This window comes from Poecilia reticulata, linkage group LG2, assembly GCF_000633615.1.
Source record: "Poecilia reticulata strain Guanapo linkage group LG2, Guppy_female_1.0+MT, whole genome shotgun sequence".
NCBI classification, from domain to species: domain Eukaryota; kingdom Metazoa; phylum Chordata; class Actinopteri; order Cyprinodontiformes; family Poeciliidae; genus Poecilia; species Poecilia reticulata.
The window spans coordinates 40,840,249-40,862,208 of NC_024332.1; the positions used below are offsets into that span (position 1 = coordinate 40,840,249).

Genomic DNA, 21,960 nt, shown 5'->3' on the forward strand with positions numbered 1-21,960 from the left:
ACCTGTAATCTTTGTTCCTCCCTTCGCCTCTTGAGGTACACCCACTCCATTCTCATTTTCCGCCATAATTCTGAAGTAATAGACRGCACCCTCCTGCAAGTCTTCCACCTTATAAGTCAAAGTGTGACAATTGCTTGTCACTGACACCCAGGCCTTCTTACTTGCCTCACGTTTTTCAACATGGTAGGCCTTTACTGCATCTCCACCATCATTTTCTGGAGCCTCCCACATCAGTGTTGCAGAATCCCTAGTCACAGATGAAACTTTGACATTGATTGGAGGTCCAGGAGAGTCAAGCACCTTCACTACCATGGGCAAAGTTGCTTTACCCAATGGTGATTCAATTGTGACACAGTACTCTCCAGAGTCATTCCTGGTTGACTTCTCAATAGTCAGTGACGTGCTGGATTCTGTTGCTTCAATGGTTCCTCTTACTGTTAGATCAACACCTTCTTTGCTCCATTGAACTGTTGGTGCTGGTTTTCCCTTGAATGGTGCACTAAGAGTGAATGACGTACCATGTTTTACAATGAGAACCTTGCGCATCTCCATAGCAGCATCAAATGATGGCTCTGCTGTTCTGTCTGCTGCTGCACCTGGATCTGAGTATGGGCTACGCACACTGCTGCCCACTTTATTTATTGCCTTTACACAGAATTCATACTCTACATCTGTCTTTAATCCAGTGACTGTGAACTCCAAGCTTTTGGTAAGAGGTATTGCCTCAACCCATCTGGCTAGTTCTTCAGGTGACTCAGGTACTTCTTCCTCCTCATATTCCTCTTCATCCTCAATGTCTGGCTCTGGTTTGCGAATAAATTCTCTGTATTCTACACTATATCCTAAGATGGGAGCACCACCATCATTTGCTGGTGGCCTCCAGAGGATAGACACAGTGTCTTTAGTGGAATTTATCATTTTTGGTTTGGTTGGACGACAAGGAACAATCAGGGGATCTAGTGCTCTGAATGTTGCAGATGGTTCACTGGCAGGACTCAGGCCAGCTGCATTTTCAGCATAGACTTTGAAGTCATACTCACAACCCTTGCGAAGTTTTGTCACCACCATRGTAACATCTTTAACTAGATCTCTGTTCACCCGGATCCAGCGCATGCCTGTCTTCTCACGACGTTCAATTACATATCCAGCAATGGGACTACCTCCATCATTGGCCGGCTTACACCAGGTAAGGGTCATAGAATCTCCAGTTATATCAGTGACATCAACACCTGCAGGAGCAGTTGGAATTGTGTATGGATCTGTAATTTTTATAACTTCACTCTCCAGAGCCTCTCCAACGCCATGCTTGTTAACAGCTAGAACTCTAAAGAGATATTCATTACCCTTAAGCAGACCTGTCACTTTAAAGTAGGTCTTTGTGACATCGCCTTTTACCAATGTCCATGCCAAACGACTGGTCTCACGCTTCTCAACAACATAGTGTGTGATTTTAGCACCACCAGTTTCTTGAGAAGGACCCCATGACAGAGTGCAGGCCTCAGCTGTAAGACCAGTGATCTGGAGAGGGCCTGCAGGGGGCCCTGGTTTATCAATTATCACACAATTAATTGGCATAGTGACTGTTCCCCCAATATTCTGGAGAGTTAGCATATACTGTCCAGAATCTCTTTTGACACAGTCCTTTACAACAACACAAGTGCTTGTATCTGTTGAAATAATCTGAATTCTGGCTCTCAGCTCAATCTCTTTGCCATCCTTTGTCCAGCAGATGACAGGGGCAGGACGTCCAGCAAAGTCAGCATTAATCTTCAGCGTTTCTCCTGCTTTCACAAACACAGATTCTCTAAACTTGACATCCATCATGATGCGTGGTGGATCTACATCATCCTTGACAGTAACTGGGCCTGTATTGAATGATGGGATACTGAACTGTCCAGCAGYATTCTTTGCAATGACACGGAAATCATACTGGCTGTTCTCTGTAAGGCCGGTAGCATCATAATACGTCTCTGGAACATTGGTAAAGTTGCACCTGGTCCATCTACCCTCAGGAAGGTCTCTCCGCTCAATAATGTAGCCAGAAACCTTGGATCCGCCATCATACTCTGGTTTATCCCAAGATAATGAGACAGATGTTCTTGTAATAGCAGTAACCACAGGTGTGCCTGGAGGATCACATGGATCTCTTGCTGCAACAGGTTCACAGGCCTTGCTGCATTTACCAATGCCAGCAATATTTTCTGCATAGGCACGGTATTCATAGAGCATTCCCTCTTCAATACCAGTGACTTTGTATTCTGTGTCTTTGATCATTCCTCTGTTCATCTTTGTCCAAAGAATGCTAGAACGCTCTTTCCTTTCTAAATGATAGCCCAGAACAGGACTACCACCATCACTGACTGGCTCATTCCAAGTCACCAACATGTATGACTTAGTAGCCAGTTTGACAATAGGCGTTGATGGAGGTCCAGGTTGTTTGAAGTTATATTGAGCAGTAATTCCTGGGGAATCAAGGAAACTACTCTTTCCATAACGGTTAACTGCATATATGCGGAATTGGTACTCTGCTCCATGTGTAAGGCGGCCAGCTTTGAAAGATGTTCTGGCAACATTACTTGCCACTATTTGCCACTCCTGTGTGTTTGTATCTCTCTTCTCCACAATATAGTTGCTGATAGAGCAGCCACCATCATATTCTGGTGGGGACCAAGACAGTGTAATGCTGTCTGAAGTCACAGCATCCACCTTAATTCCTTTAGGTGGACCAGGTTTGTCCAGGACAACAACTCCAATACTAGCTGATACTGTTCCAGCAGTGTTAGCCAAGGTGATCTCATACTTGCCAACATGTTCTCTGTTAGCTCCTTTAATAACAATTTTAGATGACGTTGCTGTATTTATGATTGTTATTGATGAKGTTTGTTTCAAAGGAAGGCTATCCTTCTTCCATGATACAACAGGTTTTGGTCTGCCTCTCACAGGCACTTCAAGAGTGAGATCATCCCCAACCTTGACGCTATATGTTGTAAACAGTAGATTTATGGATGGTTCTATTGCAACATCTTTGGCCACCACTGGCAATCCAAGATCTTTTGGCTCACTCTTTCCCTTCTCATTTATTGCAAGAACTCTGAAGAGATATGCTTCATTGGGATTCAGATTAGGAACTGTTGCTTCTGGTACTTTGACTGTACATGCTGTGCCCCACTTGTCACCACTCTTAGGTTTGAATTCTACATTGTAGCACATTATTTTGCTGCCACCATCATGAGTAGGCTTCTCCCAGGCCAGTGATGCACTGGTTTTTGTTACATCCACAAGAGTTACCTTGTTTGGTGGTTGAGGCACCTCAGACACTTTGGTTTCTTTAGTTTCAACTGCCTGTCCCTGACCATATGCATTGACAGCACACACTCTGAAATAGAATATTCCACCTTCAGGGAGGTCTTCAATTTTGAATGAGCTGGCAGTACAATTGCTTGTGATAGTAGTATAGGCCTTTCTCACAGATTCCCTTTTCTCTACAATATAGTTTGTAATTTTTGCACCACCATCATTGAGTGGTGTGTCCCAGGCAAGAGTTACTGAATCTTTCTTGAGCTCCTTAACAGTGAAGTTTTGTGGTGCACTTGGTGTGTCCAAAATTCTGACTGAAATAACTGCAGATTTTGTACCACTGCTGTTCTCCAGTGTTAAAGAATATTTCCCACTGTCAAAGCGGTTAACATTGTCGATGACAAGCATGGTGTATGAACTAGTAGTGTCAATTGCAGCATGCTCTGTTAAAGTGCTCTCAAGTTTCTCCCATTTCACAGAAGGTTCAGGTCTCCCTCTAATAGGGACAAACAAGCGCAGAGTTCCTCCAGCCCGCACAGACACCACCTTTCTGAGGTCGGCATCCAACTCCATCTCTGGTGGATCTGCTCTGTCAGAAGTTAGTACTGTGCCGTGGAAATTAGCTGCTTCCCCAACTCCTTCTGAGTTAATGGCACAGACACGGAACTGATACTCTCCACCATCCTTCAGGTCTGTGATAGTGAGTTTAGTGACCTGAATACCTGTTGGTGGAGTACACATGGTCCATTCTTTTTCAACTGGTGCTTGTACTGCTGGCGCTACTTCTGCTTCCTCAGTTAATTCAGGCTGTGGTGTATACTCCCTCATTTCAACAATGTATCCCTTGATGTAGGCTCCACCGTCAAAGTCAGGTTTACCCCACGAGAGGGACACAGAAGACTTTTTGTAGTCTGTCACCTTAGGGTGGCGTGGAGGTCCAGGTGGTGTTGTAGCGTCACATGCTCTATAGAAAAGGGATAATTCACTGAGGTCTCCTATTCCAGTCTCATTTTCAGCAGCAACACGGAACTCATAAAAGTGGTCTGGCATAAGACCTGTGACCTTGAAGTTTGTTTCCGTCAACTTTTGCCTGTTGCATTTTGTCCACCTCACACTATCTTTGTCACGCTTTTCAAGATGGTAAGCTTGGATGTCAACTCCACCTGTGTTTTCTGGAGCTGTCCAAGACAGAACCATGGAGTCCCTTGTGATTTGACTTGCTTCAGGAGTTCCAGGAGCACTTGGTGGCTTGTAAGGATTACGTGCAATAATAGGTTCACTCTGAAGGTGATCACCAGCCCCATATTTGTTCACAGCCCTGACTCTGAAAATGTACTCATTTCCTGGAAGCAAATTTTTTACTTTATGGTACAGGCTTTTTACATCTGGTGCAACTACAGTCCAAGACAATCTGCTGGTCTCTCTCTTCTCTAAAACATAATGACTGATGCTAGCTCCACCATCCAGAGCTGGTTCAGACCAGGTAAGGATGCACCTGTCAGCCATGATTTCAGACACTTTAATGGGACCGATTGGTGGACCTGGTTTGTCAAGGACTTTAACAGTGATGGGGAAGGTTTTTGTACCACCAATATTTTTGAGAACAAGGTCATAGTGGCCACTATCTAGTTTGGTAACATCCTTTATGGTCATAGCTGCACATTTGTGTGTAGTTTTAACTTCAATGCGCAAGGCTTTCTCCATTTCTTTGCCCTCTTTAAGCCACCCAACCTCAGGTTGTGGAGTTCCATAAATGTCTGCATCGAAAAGCAAACTCTCCCCTGCACAAACAACAATTATATCCTTGTATTTGGGGTCCATTGAGGCCCTTGGTGCTTCAATGTCATCTGCGGCAGTGATAGGTCCAGAGCTGTCTGATGGCCCACTGAAGACTCCGGCAGCATTTCTTGCAATAACTCTAAATTCATACTGCTCACTCTCTGTCAGACCAGTCACTGTGTACTCTGTCTCAATTATGTTAGTAAAGTTGGATCTTACCCAGCGACCATCAGGGGAGGAGAGGTCTTTTCTTTCTACAATGTATCCATTTATTTTACTACCACCATCATACTGAGGTTTGGTCCACTGAATTTTWATTAGATTTTTAGTAATATATACAGCTTCTGGAGCACCAGGAGGATCACATGGGTCACGAGCAACAAAGGACTCAGATACTTTACTGCATCGGCCAACGGCAACAATATTTTCAGCATAAACTCTGAATTCATAACCAATGCCTTCCTCAAGATTGCAGATCTTGAATTGAGTATCTGTAATTCGAGTTTTGTTTAGTTTGTTCCAGAGGATGCTGCTTCTCTCTTTACTTTCAAGGTGGTAACCAATAACTGCACTCCCACCATCACTGACTGGCTCATTCCATTCAATGATCATCATGTCCTTAGTTGCATATTTAACATATGGTGTACCAGGAGGCCCAGGTGGTTTGTAAGGATACTGCACTACAATGGTCTTGGAGTCTAGAGATGMACTTTTTCCATATCTGTTTTCTGCTATAATTCTAAACTGATATTCTGCTCCAGTTTTCAGTTTTGTCACCTTAAAAGCTGTTCTAGCCAACTGTGTAACAACTGGCTGCCATGTTGTGGTTGTGGTATCTCTCTTTTCTACTATGTAGTTCTTAACTTGACAACCACCAGTGTATGCTGGGGGCTCCCAAGATAGATGGACAAAAGTGTTGCTKACTTCCACCACTTTAATTGGACCTTTCGGTGGGCCAGGCTTGTCGAGGATAATAATAGTCACATCTTCTGTGATGGTACTGACAGTGCTTGTTGCAGTAATAGAATATTTGCCAAAGTCTTCCTTACATGCCTCAGTAATCTGAATTCCAGTTGTTAATGGAGTGTTAAAAACATTAACTCTAGAGGTCACCTTTAAAGCCTGACCATCCTTTGCCCAGCTGATTTTAGGTTTGGGCCTTCCAAGTACAGGGAATTCCAGTTTAAGATCTTTTCCAGCTAACACATTGTAAGTATTAAATTGCAACTTGATGCTTGGTTCTATGGTCATATCATTTGCAATCACTGGTGCAGCAAGTGCCTTTGGCTCACTCTTTCCTTTCTCATTGTAAGCAATGATCCGGAATAAGTATTCTGAGCCTGCTGTCAGGCCTGTAACAGTTCCTTCACAAGTCTTTGGGTTTCCTGCAACTCCCCACTTGTCTGTGCCCTTAGGTTGCATCTCAATCAGGTAACCACCAATCCTACTGCCACCGTCATGCTCAGGTTTCTCCCAGGCCAGTGTGGCACTTGTTTTTGTGACATCTGTAAGAAACACTTTTCCAACAGGCAGGGGCACTTCAGAGGCTTTTGAAGCAGTTTTTGTCTCTACACACAGACCAATTCCATAATCATTCTCAGCCATGACTCTGAAGTAGTACATAGCTCCTTCAATTAAATTGTCAACTTTAAATGTGGTCTTGGTGCATTTTGTGGACACATTTGCATATGCCTTCCTTGTTGATTCACGYTTATCAATGACATAGTTCTTAATTTTCGAACCTCCATCAATTGCTGGTGCATCCCATACAAGTGTAACAGAATCCTTTTTGATATCTTTAACCACAAGGTTCTGTGGAGCCCCAGGTGTGTCCAGGACTTTTACTGAAACAAACTCAGAGACTGAGCCACTGCTGTTTGTCAAGGTTAGAGTGTATTTTCCTGAGTCATGTCTGTCTGAACTGTCAATAGAGAGCTGTGTGAAGTTCACAGCTTTTTCAACCACAGCTTTTTCAGAAAGGTCTCCATCATCCTTTGTCCATTTAATCTCAGGTGTTGGCCTGCCCTTGAAAGGAACATAGATTCTAACAGATCCACCAGCTTTTACAGTGATGCCTTTTCTCAGCTCGGAGTCAAGATGAATTTGTGGTGGATCCATCCTTTCCTCTGGCTTCGCCGTTCCAGAAAGAACAACTGGTTCACCAACTCCCATTTTGTTCAAAGCACACACTTGAATTTTGTATTCCTGGCCCTCAGTAAGTTTAGGAATTTCATATTTGTTGACACGCAGACCAGTAGGGGGTGTAACCATCTTCCATTCTTCCTCTTCAGCCTTGCATACTTCAACAATGTATCCTTGGATGGTACTACCACCATCAGACAGAGGCTTTCCCCAAGAAACTGCGATGGAGGATTTTGTAGAGTCAATTACATTGACATATGCTGGGGCACCAGGTTTGTACTTGGGGTCAGATGCCTTGTAGTATGAACTAGGAAGGCTTGGTTCTCCTGGACCAACAATATTCTCAGCAGATACTCTGAACTCATACTCATGACCTGTGGTTAGGCCTGTAACTCTATATGATAAATCAGTTATTTTTTGTCTGTTACATCTGGTCCACTTGATTCCAGCCCTGTCCTTCTTTTCAACTATATAACTGATAATCTCGGTACCACCATCAGTCTCAGGGGCAGACCAAGTTATTGTCATGCCTTCATGGGTAATGTTGAATATGTCTTCAATGTGAGGTGAACCAGGTGGAACAAAAGGATTCTTCATAGTAACTGCAGCAGACTCCAGTGCCTCACTGACTCCATGGCTGTTAACTGCCATTACACGGAACATATACTCATTGCCCTCCAGTAATTTAGTAACTTTGTAGCATGTGGTGTTACAGGTACTAGAAACAACAGTCCAAGCTAGGCGACTTGTCTCTCTCCTCTCAATGATGTAATGTGTAATAGGACTACCTCCATCATGTAGTGGGGCCCGCCATGCCAGTGTGCATCTATCCTCAGCTACTCCAGTGACATGGAGAGGCCCTTCACATGGACTAGGTCTATCCATTACCAAAACCTTAAATGCAACAGTTTCACTGCCAGCCTCATTTGTCAGCAGAAGTGTGTAAATTCCACCATCAACTCTAACACAGTCCTTAACAATGATCATTGCATGATTTTCTGTGTTTTTGATCTCTAGTCTGATTGTATTCTCAACTGGCTTTTCATCCTTGAACCACTGGACTGAAGGGAGTGGCTTGCCATGGACATCTGCATCCAACCGGAATGTCTCTCCAGCATTTATGATGACAGTCTTGGTAAAAGCAGGGTCAATTGAGTATTTAGGAGACTCAACCTTGTCACTTGCTGTTATAGGTCCACTGTTGTATGACGGCTTGCTGACTGTCCCAACTGAATTTTTCGCAAAGACTCTAAAGTCATATTGTGCATTTTCTGTGAGACCAGAAACAGTAAACTGAGTCTCAATCACATTCGTGAAGTTTGCCCTTACCCACCTGCCTTCCGGCAGATCACGTTTTTCTATAATGTAGCCAGTAATATTACTGCCTCCATCATATTCTGGTTTAGTCCACTGAATGACAATTGTATCCTTGGTCACATGGACAGCTTCTGGTGTGCCAGGGGGATCACATTGGTCACGGGCAACACAACCCTCTGAAATCTTACTGCTTCTTCCAATGCCAACAATATTTTCAGCATAGACCCTGTATTCATATTCTATACCCTCCTCCAATGGATGACTCTTGAAACTAGTCCCATGAATAAGTGTCTTATTGATCTTGACCCAGAGAATACTATTCCTCTCCTTTCTTTCAAGATGGTATCCAAGAACAGGACTTCCTCCATCTATTATAGGTTCATGCCACTCAACAATTTGGTGGTCTCTGGAGAGAGAAGTAATAAAGGGAGTGCCTGGTGGGCCTGGCTCTCTGTAAGGATATTGAGCCACTACAGCTGATGAATCTAGACCTTGACTTTTTCCATAGCGATTCTGGGCAATGATCCTAAACTGGTACTCAGCTCCCGTCTTTAGTCTAGTGACCTTGATGGTTGTTCTAGCACAGTTGGTGGTCACATTCTCCCATGTTGTTGAGGTAGTATCTCTTTTTTGTACAATGTAGTTTGAGATCTGACACCCACCAATATGTTTTGGTGGGTTCCATGAAATTGTGACACTCTGTGTTGTGATTTCATCAAATTTCACTGGACCAGATGGAGGTCCAGGTTTGTCCARAACAATAATTTCAATTGCACTTTCCTTCTTTCCTGCTGAGTTAGTGGCAGTTATAGTATACATACCAATATCGTCACTTGCTGCCTCCTTAATGCTTAGAGTTGTATGTGTAGTTGTATTGTGAATATTTACTCTGGTCGTAAACTTCAATGGGGCTCCATCCTTCGCCCATGCAATAGTTGGCTTTGGGCGACCAAAGATGGGAATATCAACATTCATGTCTTTGCCAACATGAACACTGTAGCTGCTGAATGCAGGCCGGATATCTGGCTCAAAGACCAGATCCTTGGTCATCACTGGACCAGCAAGGGCTTTTGGGTCACTCTTTCCTTTGTCATTGATTGCAGTAACTCTAAACAGATATTCCTGTCCTGGATTCAGATTGGACACTGTAGTCTCCATAGTCTTAAATGTATTTACACCAGACCATTTGTCCTGGCCCTTCAACTGTACCTCAAGCAGATATTGTTGAAYTCTGCTTCCACCATCATATTCTGGTCTCTCCCATGCCAGAGAGATGCTTGTTTTTGTCTGATCTGTAACAATCAAAGTTTTTGGAGACTGAGGCACTTCTGAAACCTTAAGAGGGTCTACTGTTGATGCAGGCAAGCCAACGCCAAAAGTATTTTCAGCTAGGACTCTGAAATAGTAACTACAGCCTTCTTGAAGGGGTTCAATCTTACATGAAAGAGCATGACAGTTTGTYACAACAGCAGCATAGGTTTTACGTGTGCTTTCTCTCTTTTCAATAATGTAGTTCTTAATATTGGATCCACCATCTAAAAGAGGTGGTTCCCACGCCAGTGTCACTGACTGATTTGTAATTTCTTTCACTTTAAGAGCAACCGGGGCGCTGGGTGTATCTAGAACCCGGACAACAACAAATGCAGACTTGGTACCACTGGAGTTCTGAGCAGTAACTGTATATTTTCCACTGTCATTTCTGCTCATTTTATCAATTACAAGGGATGTATAACTGCTGGTTATTTCAACTTGAGCAGTTTCTTTGAGAGTCTCTTCATCTTTGTCCCACTTAATGGTAGGACTGGGTCTTCCTTTAATGGGGATAAACAATCTAAGGGAAGTACCAGCTTTGATAGACACAATCTTTCTAAGTTCTGGGTCAATGTCAAGGTCTGGTTCCTCTGTCCTGTCCTGCACAACCACAGCTCCAGAGAGATCAGCATGCTCACCAACTCCTACCTTGTTGATAGCACAAACTCTAAACTTGTATGTTTGGTTTTCCTTCAGATTTCCAACTTCAAATTTAGTTGTCTTCACACCTGTTGGGGGTGTGCATATGATCCAATTCTCAGCAGGTGCATCTGTGGCAGAGGCTGATGCATCTGGTGCTTCAGGTTGCACCACTGGTTCTGTGGCAATGCAACACTCAACGATATACGCCTGAATCTCACAGCCTCCATCACATACAGGCTTCCCCCATGACAAAAATGCTGATGATTTTGTTGTGTCAGTGACCTTAGGATTTTGTGGTGGGCCAGGTCGGAAGATGGGATCAAGAGCTTTGTAGAAAACGGTTGAGGTGCTTGGCTCCCCAACACCCACAGCATTTTCAGCAGCAACTCTAAATTCATAAATATGGCTTTCCAGTAATCCAGTTGCTTTAAAGGTCAGATYTGTAACTGTTTGTCTATTGCATCTTGTCCATCTCACTCCTTCTTTGTCATGTTTCTCAATTATGTATCCAGTAATGGGACTACCGCCATCTTCAGAAGGAGCCTCCCAGCTGAGCACCATTGAATCCTTTTTAACATTGGAAACTTCTACATTCTTTGGCGCTCCAGGTAGGACATATGGATCTTTAATTAGAACAGGAGCAGACTCAAGTGGTGCACCCACTCCAAACTGGTTGACTGCATGAACTCTGAAGATATATTCATCTCCTTCAAGAAGTTTATTTACTTTGAGACAAACATTCTTTACTTTTGGATCAACAACAGTCCAGACAAGCCGACTTGTCTCTCTTCTCTCAACAATATAGTGAGATATTTTGCTGCCACCATCCTGAAGTGGTGGTTTCCATGCAAGAGAGCAATGATCTTTGGCGATGCCTGTAACAACAAGAGGTCCTTGTGGTTCTCCAGGTTTATCAAGGACAACAACATTGATTTGTGTAGCCTTTTCTCCTCCAGGATTTTTCAGCAACAGTGTGTATTGTCCTCCGTCTGAAAGTTTAGATTCCTTTACAGATATGTAAGCTTTAGTGGGTGTGTTCTTAATTTCTCTATGAATTGTATTGCCAAGCTCCTGTTCTCCCTTCAGCCAGTGAATGGAGGGCAGTGGTTTGCCATGAAYATCAGCATCAATTTTGAAGTTGTCTCCAGCATTAACCACAAGAGCCTGTGTATATTGAGGGTCAATGCTGATGCGTGGTGGTTCAATCTCATCCCTGGCAGTTATAGGGCCAGTGCTGTATGAGGGTAAACTGAAAACACCAGCAGCATTTCTGGCAATAACCCGAAACTCATATTGGTTATCTTGCACAAGTCCAGTTGCAACATATTCTGTCTCAATCACATTTGTGAAATTGGCCTTCAACCAACGACCCTCAGGAAGTTCCTTCTTTTCAACAATGTAACCAGTTACCTTTGCACCACCATCATATTCAGGCTTGGTCCAAACAATTGTTATGGAGTCTTTTGTGATCTTTGTTGCTTCTGGAGTGCCAGGAGGATCACAAGGATCTCTTGCAATATGCCCTTCAGACACTTTACTTGCTTTGCCTATTCCTACAATGTTTTCTGCATAAACTCTGTATTCATACTCCATTCCTGGTTCTAGACCTGTCGTTTTAAATGTTTGGTCAGTAATGAGAGACTTGTTTAGTTTGACCCATAAGATGCTATTTCTCTCTWTACGTTCAAGATGATAGCCTAAGATAGTACTTCCACCATCATTCACAGGCTCATTCCAGGCTACAACCATGCTGTCCATAGAACAGGCTGCAATGTTTGGTGTTCCTGGTGGTCCTGGAAGCTTGTATGGGTACTGAGCAACAATACATTCTGAGGAAAGAGCTGGGCCTTTTCCATATCTGTTTTCAGCCACAATCCTAAACTGATATTCAGAGTCAGTCTTCAGTCTGCCTGCCTTAATTTTTGTTCTTGCTAGATTGTGAGTTACAACCATCCAGTTCGTTGTGGATGTGTCCCTTTTCTCCACGACATAGTTTTTAATGGTACATCCACCATCATATTCAGGTGGATTCCAGGAGATTGTTATACTATCAGAAGTAACCTCCTCTACCTTAACTGGCCCTCTGGGCTGGCCAGGTTTGTCTAGAACAACAACACCAATATTTACTGTTGTCTCTCCAGCTGTATTGCCAAGAGTAATAGTGTACTGGCCAACGTCATCTTTAGCTGCCTCTTTAATGTTGAGGTYCAGCACTGTGTCTGATGCATTAAAGTTRACCCTGGTAGTTCTTTTCAGAGGCTGACCATCTTTTACCCAGTTAACAGCTGCTTTTGGACGTGCCACATATGGAACCTCCACTGTCAAGTCTTCTCCTGCCAACACACTAAATGTATTGAACAACATTTTAGCAACTGGAGCAATGATGAGATCTTTGACTATCACAGGGACGCCAATTTGACGAGGATCACTAGTTCCTTTCTCATTCTTTGCTGCTACACGGAACATATACTCCTCCCCTGCATTTAGTCCACTTATAGTAGCTTCTGTGTCTTTCACAATCGTAGCTTGGGTCCACTTATCCACACCCTTAGGCTGAATCTCAACAACATAACAGCCTACTCTGCTGCCACCATCATGTTCTGGTTTTTCCCATGATAGAGTTACACTGTTTTTGGTGACATCTTTAAGAGTGATTTTGCCAGGTGGTTGTGGTTTCTCAGACACTTTAACTGATTCAGGTGTTTCGATCGGCAAGCCAATGCCATATTCATTTTCAGCTAAAACTCTAAAATAATAATTGCAGCCTTCTAGAAGTTGGTCAACTGTAAAGGAAGTATTATGGCAATTGGCTTTAACTGTGGCATATGCTTTCCGTGTTGACTCACGCTTTTCAACTATATAATTCTTAATTTTGACTCCTCCATCGTTCATTGGTGGATCCCATGTTAATGTGACAGCTTCGTTTGTGACAGAGGTMATTTTTAGATTTTGTGGCGCACTTGGTGTATCAAGGACCCTTACCTGAACTGTCACAGTTTTGGAACCAGAGCTGTTTTCAATGGTGAGGTTATATTTTCCACTGTCAAATCTGTTTACATTTTCAATTACAAGTGATGTGTATGATGACGTGCTGTCAATGGTTGCTCTCTCCATAGGCTCACCATCACCTTTAGACCACTTAGCCTGAGGAGCTGGTCTGCCTCTTATTGGAACAAACAGTCGGAGTGTGCAGCAAGCTCTTAGACTGACCACTTTGCGGAGCTCAGCATCCACGTCCATCTCAGGAGGAAGGAGTCTGTCCTCAGCTTTTGGATTTCCAGGAATAAATGCTGCTTCTCCAACTCCTTCGCTATTCATGGCGGAAATACTAATCTTATACTCCTGGTTTTCTTTAAGATTAGTGAGGGTAAATGAAGTTGCGAGAAGACCTTCCTTAGGAGTAACAATGGTCCATTCCTCCTCTTCTTCTTTTTCACATGGGATGCATGTCTCAACAATGTAACCAGTGATTTCAGAGCCACCACTATATACAGGTTTGTTCCACGCAACAGTAATTGAAGATTTGGTCGTGTCCAGGATTCTGGGGTTACATGGAGCTCCTGGCTTGTACAGTCCATCAGTGGCTCTATAAAATAGACTGGGTACACTTGGTACGCTYACTCCAGCAGCATTCTCAGCAAATATTCTAAATTCATATTCATGTCCGGTAGTAAGCCCTGTTGCTTTGAACTGTAGGTCCTTAACTTTTCTTATATTGCATTTAACCCATCGAAGGCCAGCTCTGTCTTTCCTTTCAATACTGTAGTTGGTGATGGGAGTTCCACCATCACTCTTAGGTGCTTGCCACATGACAACCATCGAATCTTTAGTAATAGCTGTCACCTCTGGGTTTTCTGGGGGGTCAGGTYTCACATASGGGTTGTCTGCAATAGTGGGTTCTGATTCAAGAGATTCTCCAAGACCATATTTGTTCACAGCCATTACTCTGAATATATATTCATTTCCTTTGAGTAGCTTAGTCACTTTGTGCTGTGTAACTTGCAAATCTGAAATTACATTGGTCCAAACCAGTCGACTTGATTCGCGTTTCTCAACTACATATCCTTCGATTTTGGCACCACCATCATCTGCTGGTGGAGCCCAYGTAAGTACACAGTTGTCAGCAGTTACATCAGACACTTTCAGAGGGCCAATTGGTGGTCCAGGTCTGTCAAGCACTTTTACRTTAAAGACATGTTTYGCAAATCCACCAACGTTTGTAGCAGTCAAAACAAATTCACCTCCATCTGATCTAACAGAGTCCTTGTTAGTCAGAATAGTTGTCAGTTCGGTAAACCTAACCTCCAGTTTCATTGTGTTCTCAACCTCCTTTCCATCCTTTGTCCAAGCCATAGATGGGATTGGCTGACCAGCAATATCAGCTTCAAGCTTAAAAGACTCTCCTGCTTTCAAAAGAACTGTGTCCTTAAAGATGGCATCAACCATAATACGCGGCTCAATTATGTTATCTTTACAGGTAATTGGGTCAGATGGTTCGGATGGTATGCTCACAGCTCCTGCTGAGTTTCTGGCTATGATACGGAACTCATATGAGATGTCCTGAGTGAGTCCACTGACAGTGAATGCCGTTTCAATAATGTTGGTAAAGTTAGCTCTCATCCAACGACCAGCAGGCAATTCTCTTTTTTCTACTGTGTAACCAGTGATCTTAAAGCCGCCATCATAGGCAGGCTTTGTCCACTGAACTGTGATGGCGTTCTTGTTAACAAAAATTGGCACAGGCTGACCAGGTGGATCCACAGGGTCCAAGGCTAGTATTGGCTCTGAAGCTTTACTGGGTTTACCAATTCCAGCCATGTTTTCAGCCATGACACGGAATTCATAGGCAACTCCGTCTTCAAGTCCTGTTGACTTAAAAACATTGCCTTTCACAAGACTATTGCTGATCCTATGCCATATAATGCCACTTCTCTCCTTCCTCTCAACATGATAACCAATAACTTCATTTCCACCATCAGAGACAGGTTCATTCCAGCCAATTGTTATTGAGTCTTTGGTGAACGCAACTACACTTGGAGTTCCTGGTGGCCCAGGTACTTTGAATGGATAGGCAGCAACCACTGACTCTGAGGTGATGGGAGGTCCAACACCATATCTATTTTTAGCTTTTATTCTAAACTGGTACTCTGATCCAGTGGTTAGTCGAATAGCTTTAAATACTGTGCGAATAACAGTGCATGAGAGTTCAGTCCATGTTTGGGAAGTGGTGTCTCTGATTTCAACCACATAGTTATTAATTGGAATACCTCCATCATTCTCAGGAGCATCCCAAGAAAAGATACAATAGGTGCGTGATATTTCCACAATCTTCACTGGTCCTTTTGGTGGCCCAGGTATATCATGCACTTTGACGATTATGTTCTCAGTCACAGATCCAACAATGTTCTTGGCGGTCATGGTGTAAACACCACTGTCAGCTCTAGTGCATTCACTGATGCTGATAATAACAGTAGCTGCAGTAGTTTCTACATTGACTCTTTGTGTGAGTTTTAGGGCTGCTCCATCCTTCTGCCATGAAATTGTTGGTCTAGGACGCCCCATAACTGGAATTTCAACCTTAATGTCATCCCCTGCTTTGGCAATAACAGTCTTCTGACATACACCACGCAAGTCAAATTCAGGAAGTGAGGTAGAGTCTTTGACAATAATGGGCTTGCTCTCACGTGGAGCACTTCTGCCAGATTGATTGACAGCCATGACATGGAAAATATATTCCTCATTCTCATTAAGGTTCTTCACTGTGAAGTCCAAGGTCTTCACTGTTGTAACATGTGCCCACTGGTCTGTTCCCTTCTTCTTGGCTTCTAGGACATATCCTGAAATTCTGCTTCCACCATCATGTTTTGGTTTGGTCCATGCCAGGCTCACAGAATTCTTTGTGATGTCAGTGGGAATAATGCTTTCCGGAGGCGTAGGTGCTTGAGATGCACGGATTGGATCAGTAGTTTCAACTGCCTCTCCAATGCCAAACTCATTCTCAGCAGACACTCTGAAGTAGTACTCACAGCCTTCCCCCAAGTCATCAATTGTGACTGATGTTGTGGGGCACTTTGTAATTGCAGTAGCAAAAGCCTTGCGTGTTGATTCTCTTTTCTCAATTATGTAATTTGTGATTTTGGCTCCTCCGTCAATTAAAGGACTATCCCACTGAAGTGTAATACTTTCTTTGTCTATCTTTACCGGCTTGAGGTTAAGAGGAGGTCCAGGTGAATCCAAAACTCTCACATAAATGTCAGCACTTTTCTTTCCAGCAGAGTTTTCAAGCGTAATCTCATATTTACCAGCATCAATCCTTGAACTTTCAGGAATAAGTAGCATTGTGAAAGATTCAGTGCTATCAATGACTGCACGTGGAACAGGGCCACCGTCTTTACTCCAAGTGACTTTGGGAGTAGGACGACCTTTGATTGGCACAAACAGACGGATGGAACAACCAGCTCTAACAACAAGGGTTCTCCTCAGCTCAATATCCAACTCTAAATCAGGCTCAGCAGCATGTTCTACAATCTGAACCAATTCCTGCGTTTCACCAGGTTCACCAGCTCCTTTGGCATTTACAGCACTAATCCTGAAATGGTACTTGGCACCGGTTTCCAAGCCAGGGACAACAAACTCTGTGATTCTGAGTGGTGATGAAGGGGTATCCTTAATCCATTCTTCTGTTCCCTCTTTTCGGTGCTCAATTACATATCCAGTGACTTCAAGCCCACCATTATCCAAAGGTTTCCCCCAGTTCAGAGTAGCAGTAGTTTTGGTTGTGTCTGTTACTCTTGGATTGACAGGAGGTCCTGGAACATCTGGCAGAAAGACAAATGTTACAATTTAACAAAAAAATAATCAAGAACTACAAATATATATATATAAACATTTTTTTTATAGTCATGAAAAGATTGTAAGTTGTTTTTACTTACAGGCAGCAACTATTGTTTTGACAGGCATAGATGGCTCACTTGGCTCTCCAAAACCAGCTTTGTTCTCAGCAAGAACACGGAAYTCATATTCAACWTCCTCAGTGAGTCCAGTGACTTCAAAACTGAGCTCAGCAATGGTTTTCTTGGATGCCCTAACCCAGCGCATCGCTTTCTTTTCCTTTTTCTCAATACTATAGCCAGTAATGTCACTTCCTCCATCTTCAGCAGGTCTTCTCCAAGTCAAAGTTACTGAATGTCCATCGACTTTCTCAACTTCAGGTTTAGATGGCGGACCAGGGGGACCTAAAAAGAAAAGAATAAAAAAACAAAGGAATAATGGAATGTTATGTAATTTGAAATGCAATAATATACACTGCACAAAAAAATAAAGAGAACACTTTAACATTTAAGTGAATACTGAAGTGTTCCCTTTATTTTTTTGAGCAGTATATATAGACAGTTATGCATATAGATGAACAGCAGATAAAAGATTATAGCCTGAATAAATAAATTAATTGTACGTACCAAATCTGTCAACCATCTTGACAGCTTCAGAATGAGATGGCTCGCTAGCACCATACTGGTTCACAGCAGATACTCTGAAGAAATATTCATTGCCCTGAATGAGTTTGTTGGCCACATAGTGACAGTCAATGACGTTCTCTTCCAGGACTGTCCAGAGCAGACGGCTAGTTTCCCTCTTTTCCAGAGTGTAATATTTGATAGGAGAGCCTCCATCCTCTGTAGGGGCTGTCCAAGTAAGAACCACCTTTTCAGAGGATACACCACTGCATTCAATGGGTCCAGGAGAACCAGGAACATCCAGAACTTTGACCTTGACCGTTTCCTCCTTTACACCAAAGGGATTGGTGGCTGTGATGATATATTCTCCAGAGTCCTTTCTGCTRGCATATTTTACAGATAAAGTGGATGATGTTGGAGTGGCTTCAATTTGAACTAGGTCAGAGGGTTTGAAGTATTTTCCTCCCTTTGACCAGCATGAGGTTGGTGCAGGTTTTCCTAAAATGCTCGTTGCAGTCACAACAATCGTATCACCTGCCCTGACAGTCAGACCTTCCTTTACTTGAGCATCAATGATAATGGTTGGTGCAGCTGTTGGGGAAAAAATGAGAAACAATCAATCAATCAATCAATCAATCTTTATTCCAGACCAAAAAGGTCCATAAAAAAAGGAAATAAGAGAAAAATAATAAAATAAAAATAAAATAAAATAAAAATAAATAAAAAACATGACATTCACTGAGTCACAAATAAATGATGACACCAATGTTTCCACAATCTTGAGAAAAATCTCACTGTACTAAAAACAGGATTTACTAAAATTGCAATTATATTATTGCATGACACAGAAAATCTACACATTTAACATGAGCACTTTTGTCATGTTGACTTGCAAAAGTGTTCAGAGTAGTTATTAATTTTTGTCTCACCATATTCATCTGTGCACATAATGGTATCTGTCTGCTCAGAAGGTGGGCTGAGGGCACCGGCAGCATTCTTTGCCCTGATCCTGAACTCATATTTGCAGCCCTCTTGTAGATCAGCAACAGTAAATGCAGGGTCCACAACATTCACATTGTTGGCTTTCACCCAGATCTTGGAAGGCAAATCACGCTTCTCTACGATGTATCCTGTCAACCTGTGGCCGCCGTCAAATTGAGGTTCAGTCCACTGGAGGGTCACAGTGCTTCTAGTAATGCTGATTACTTCCGGTTTACCAGGTGCATCTGTTGGCATGGGGCAAAGCAAACAATCCATGATTGGGTATAAATATGCTCAGGGTTTTCAATGTTGGTGCTTCTTCACCTCTTGTAAACTTACCGATGGGATCTAGGGCTACCTGTGGATCAGTTGGAGCACTTGGTCTACCAATTCCAGCCAAGTTAATGGCTATTACTCTGAACTCATACTCCAAGCCTTCAGTTAGTCCAGTGACTTTGTGTTCCTTCATCTTTAAGGCAGATGGACTGGCCCTTTTCCACAACATACTGTTCCTCTCCTTAAATTCAACATGGTATCCTGAACATTTCATCAAAATTTGGGAACAAAATTCAGTGTAAGATCACCTTACATTAATGAAAATACTTAATTTTCAGATAACATATTGATAMAAATAATCRAACTGTTAAAATGGTGTTGATTAAATCTTAAGCAAACTGCACCTGTAATAGGAGATCCTCCAGTCTTTCTGGGGTCAGACCAGGCAAGATATGCAGAATCATGCCGCATACTCATGATTTGAGGAGGAGGAGGTGCATCAGGTACATCTGTGAAACAAAACAGTACAGGACAGTGTTACAGTTAGCACAAGTAAAATATTGGATTCAATAATAWTTTTTTTATAAAGAAAAAAGACTTACTAAATGGATGTTTTGCAACAACAGGGTCAGACTTCAGTCCCTCCCCAACACCATATTTGTTCTCTGCACTGACTCTGAAGATATACTCTGTGCCCTCATGGAGACCAGTCACCCTCATTGTRTTTGTCTCCACAGTGGATGAAACATTCACCCACATGTTGGTGATGGAGTCCCTTTTTTCCAGGATGTAGTTTGTGATTTCAGAGCCGCCATCATCCTTAGGAACACCCCACTTTAGTGTAGCACCATCAGCAGTAACATCCTTGAATTTTATTGGTCCAACAGGGATGCCAGGTTTTCCTACGACCCTAAAACAGCAAAGACAAAACATTTTAACCTTCATTTATGTATTGCCAATGATTTATTATTACTTAAATCTCTAAACAGTGTTGTGACTTACCTGATGAAAATGGTGGATTCTTTGGTGCCAGCACTATTCCTTAAGGTGATGGTGTACTTGGAAGCGTCAGTTCTCTGGCAGTCCCTGATTAGGAGGGTGGTGTTGACTGCAGATGACTCGGCACAAACCCTGCCAGTATCTGTCAAATCTTCATCATCTCCCTTTTTCCAGGTGACCTTGGGTGTAGGTTTCCCAACAATTGGAATCTTTAAACGAACGGTACTGCCCTCTTTGGCAATGTAGCACATGTTGGGCAACTCTCTTAGGTCACAGCTTGGCAGAACTTCAGAGAAAAAAAACAAGAATTTTWAAATCTCTTTTTGAACACTCAAGTTCAAAAATYCCTTTACAGGAAAGTTTTATGAATGTGTGCACTCACTAATTTGGTCCTTAGCAATCACAGTCAGCTCCTTAGCAGAGCTTTCTCCTGAATCATTTACAGCTTTGACCCGATACTTGTACTCTCTACCCTCCACAAGGTCCTTGGCACTGTACTGCATGTTCTTGGACCTCATAAGTTCTTTATATTTGTCTTCACCATTGAGAACCTCTAGGACATAGCAGATAATGCGACTGCCTCCATCAGTGAGGGGTTTCTTCCAGCTTAGAGTGCATGAGTCTTTGGTCACCAGCAAGGTTTTGAAGTCCATGACAGGCCCAGGCTCCTCTGAAAGGGAATAAATGAAACAGTGAACATTTTCTTTCAATAAAACTAAGAAAATACATCAATTAATGTTTAACCCACCTGTTGCTCTGACAGAATCAGCTGTTTCACAAGATTCTCCAGTACCAAGCTTGTTGACTGCTGACGCTCTAAAGCAGTAGGACCGCCCAGCTTCTAGGTCTGGAACCTTAAAAGAAGTTTTTGTGCAGTTGTTTGAGACAATAGACCAGGCCTTTCTTTCAGTGTCACGTTTCTCTACTATGTAGTGGGTGATTTCAAAACCCCCATCAATCAGAGGAGCATCCCAGAGGATGTCTGCACTGTCTTTGGATGTCTCTTTCACCATCAGGTTTACTGGTGGACCAGGTGTATCTGGAAGGTGAACAATACTTTTAAAATAAGACCTTAAATTTGAAATGATCAAGCACATTATATTTATGGTGTTTATAGAGTATATATATGGATATATGTATGTATGGATTGATRGGTGGGTGACTGGATGGATTGATTGGTGTGTGGATGTAAGCAGATCCATCCAAATAARTGGATGGATGTTCAGTATGACAGTAWTTTCTGTACTAACCAAGAACTTTGACAACAATGGTATACATCTTCATGCCAGCCGAGCTGTCCAGAGACAGAATGTATTTGCCAGCATCATATCTGTTGACTTTCTCCACCATGACCATGGTGTCAATGTTGCTAGATTTGATGACAATGCCCTGGCGGTCCTTAATGTTGGTGTTCATCTTTGCCCAGGTGACCTTGGGAGTGGGACGACCCTTGATGGTTGCATACAACTTCATGTTGCTGCCAGCAGTAAGTTCAAGGAGCTCTTTCAGTTCAGCACTTAGCTCTGCCTCAGGAGCAACTGAATMAAAATACAAAAGGTGTATTTATCATTGGCAGTGCTGGAAATCTAATTTCAACATTTTATTTTATTTTSAAGACAAAACATAATAGTTTATTTGCTTACTAGTTTCTATCTGGTTTGATTAATTCTATTAGCCTAATATGGTAGACATTTGCAAGGGCTTGATGAATTGGTATACAAATTACTTCATGCCTGGCCTAATGTACGTGTAATATTCTAAT

At 42.6% G+C, this 21,960-nt stretch overlaps 1 protein-coding gene across 1 annotated transcript in view; it reads right to left on the reverse strand.

The window, feature by feature from the left end:
* The window catches only part of LOC103461768 (titin-like), a 155,957-nt gene that overhangs the window by 26,801 nt on the left and 107,196 nt on the right, over positions 1-21,960 (reverse strand). Inside the window, exons 188-198 of the mRNA XM_017309370.1 lie at positions 21,449-21,736; positions 20,947-21,237; positions 20,581-20,868; positions 20,202-20,484; positions 19,802-20,109; positions 19,604-19,708; positions 19,263-19,460; positions 18,872-19,168; positions 17,946-18,533; positions 17,421-17,723; positions 3-17,306 (exon numbers count right to left, since the gene is read on the reverse strand). Coding sequence (XP_017164859.1) covers positions 3-17,306; positions 17,421-17,723; positions 17,946-18,533; positions 18,872-19,168; positions 19,263-19,460; positions 19,604-19,708; positions 19,802-20,109; positions 20,202-20,484; positions 20,581-20,868; positions 20,947-21,237; positions 21,449-21,736 — 20,253 coding nt within the window. The remainder of the gene's footprint in view (positions 1-2; positions 17,307-17,420; positions 17,724-17,945; positions 18,534-18,871; positions 19,169-19,262; positions 19,461-19,603; positions 19,709-19,801; positions 20,110-20,201; positions 20,485-20,580; positions 20,869-20,946; positions 21,238-21,448; positions 21,737-21,960) is intronic.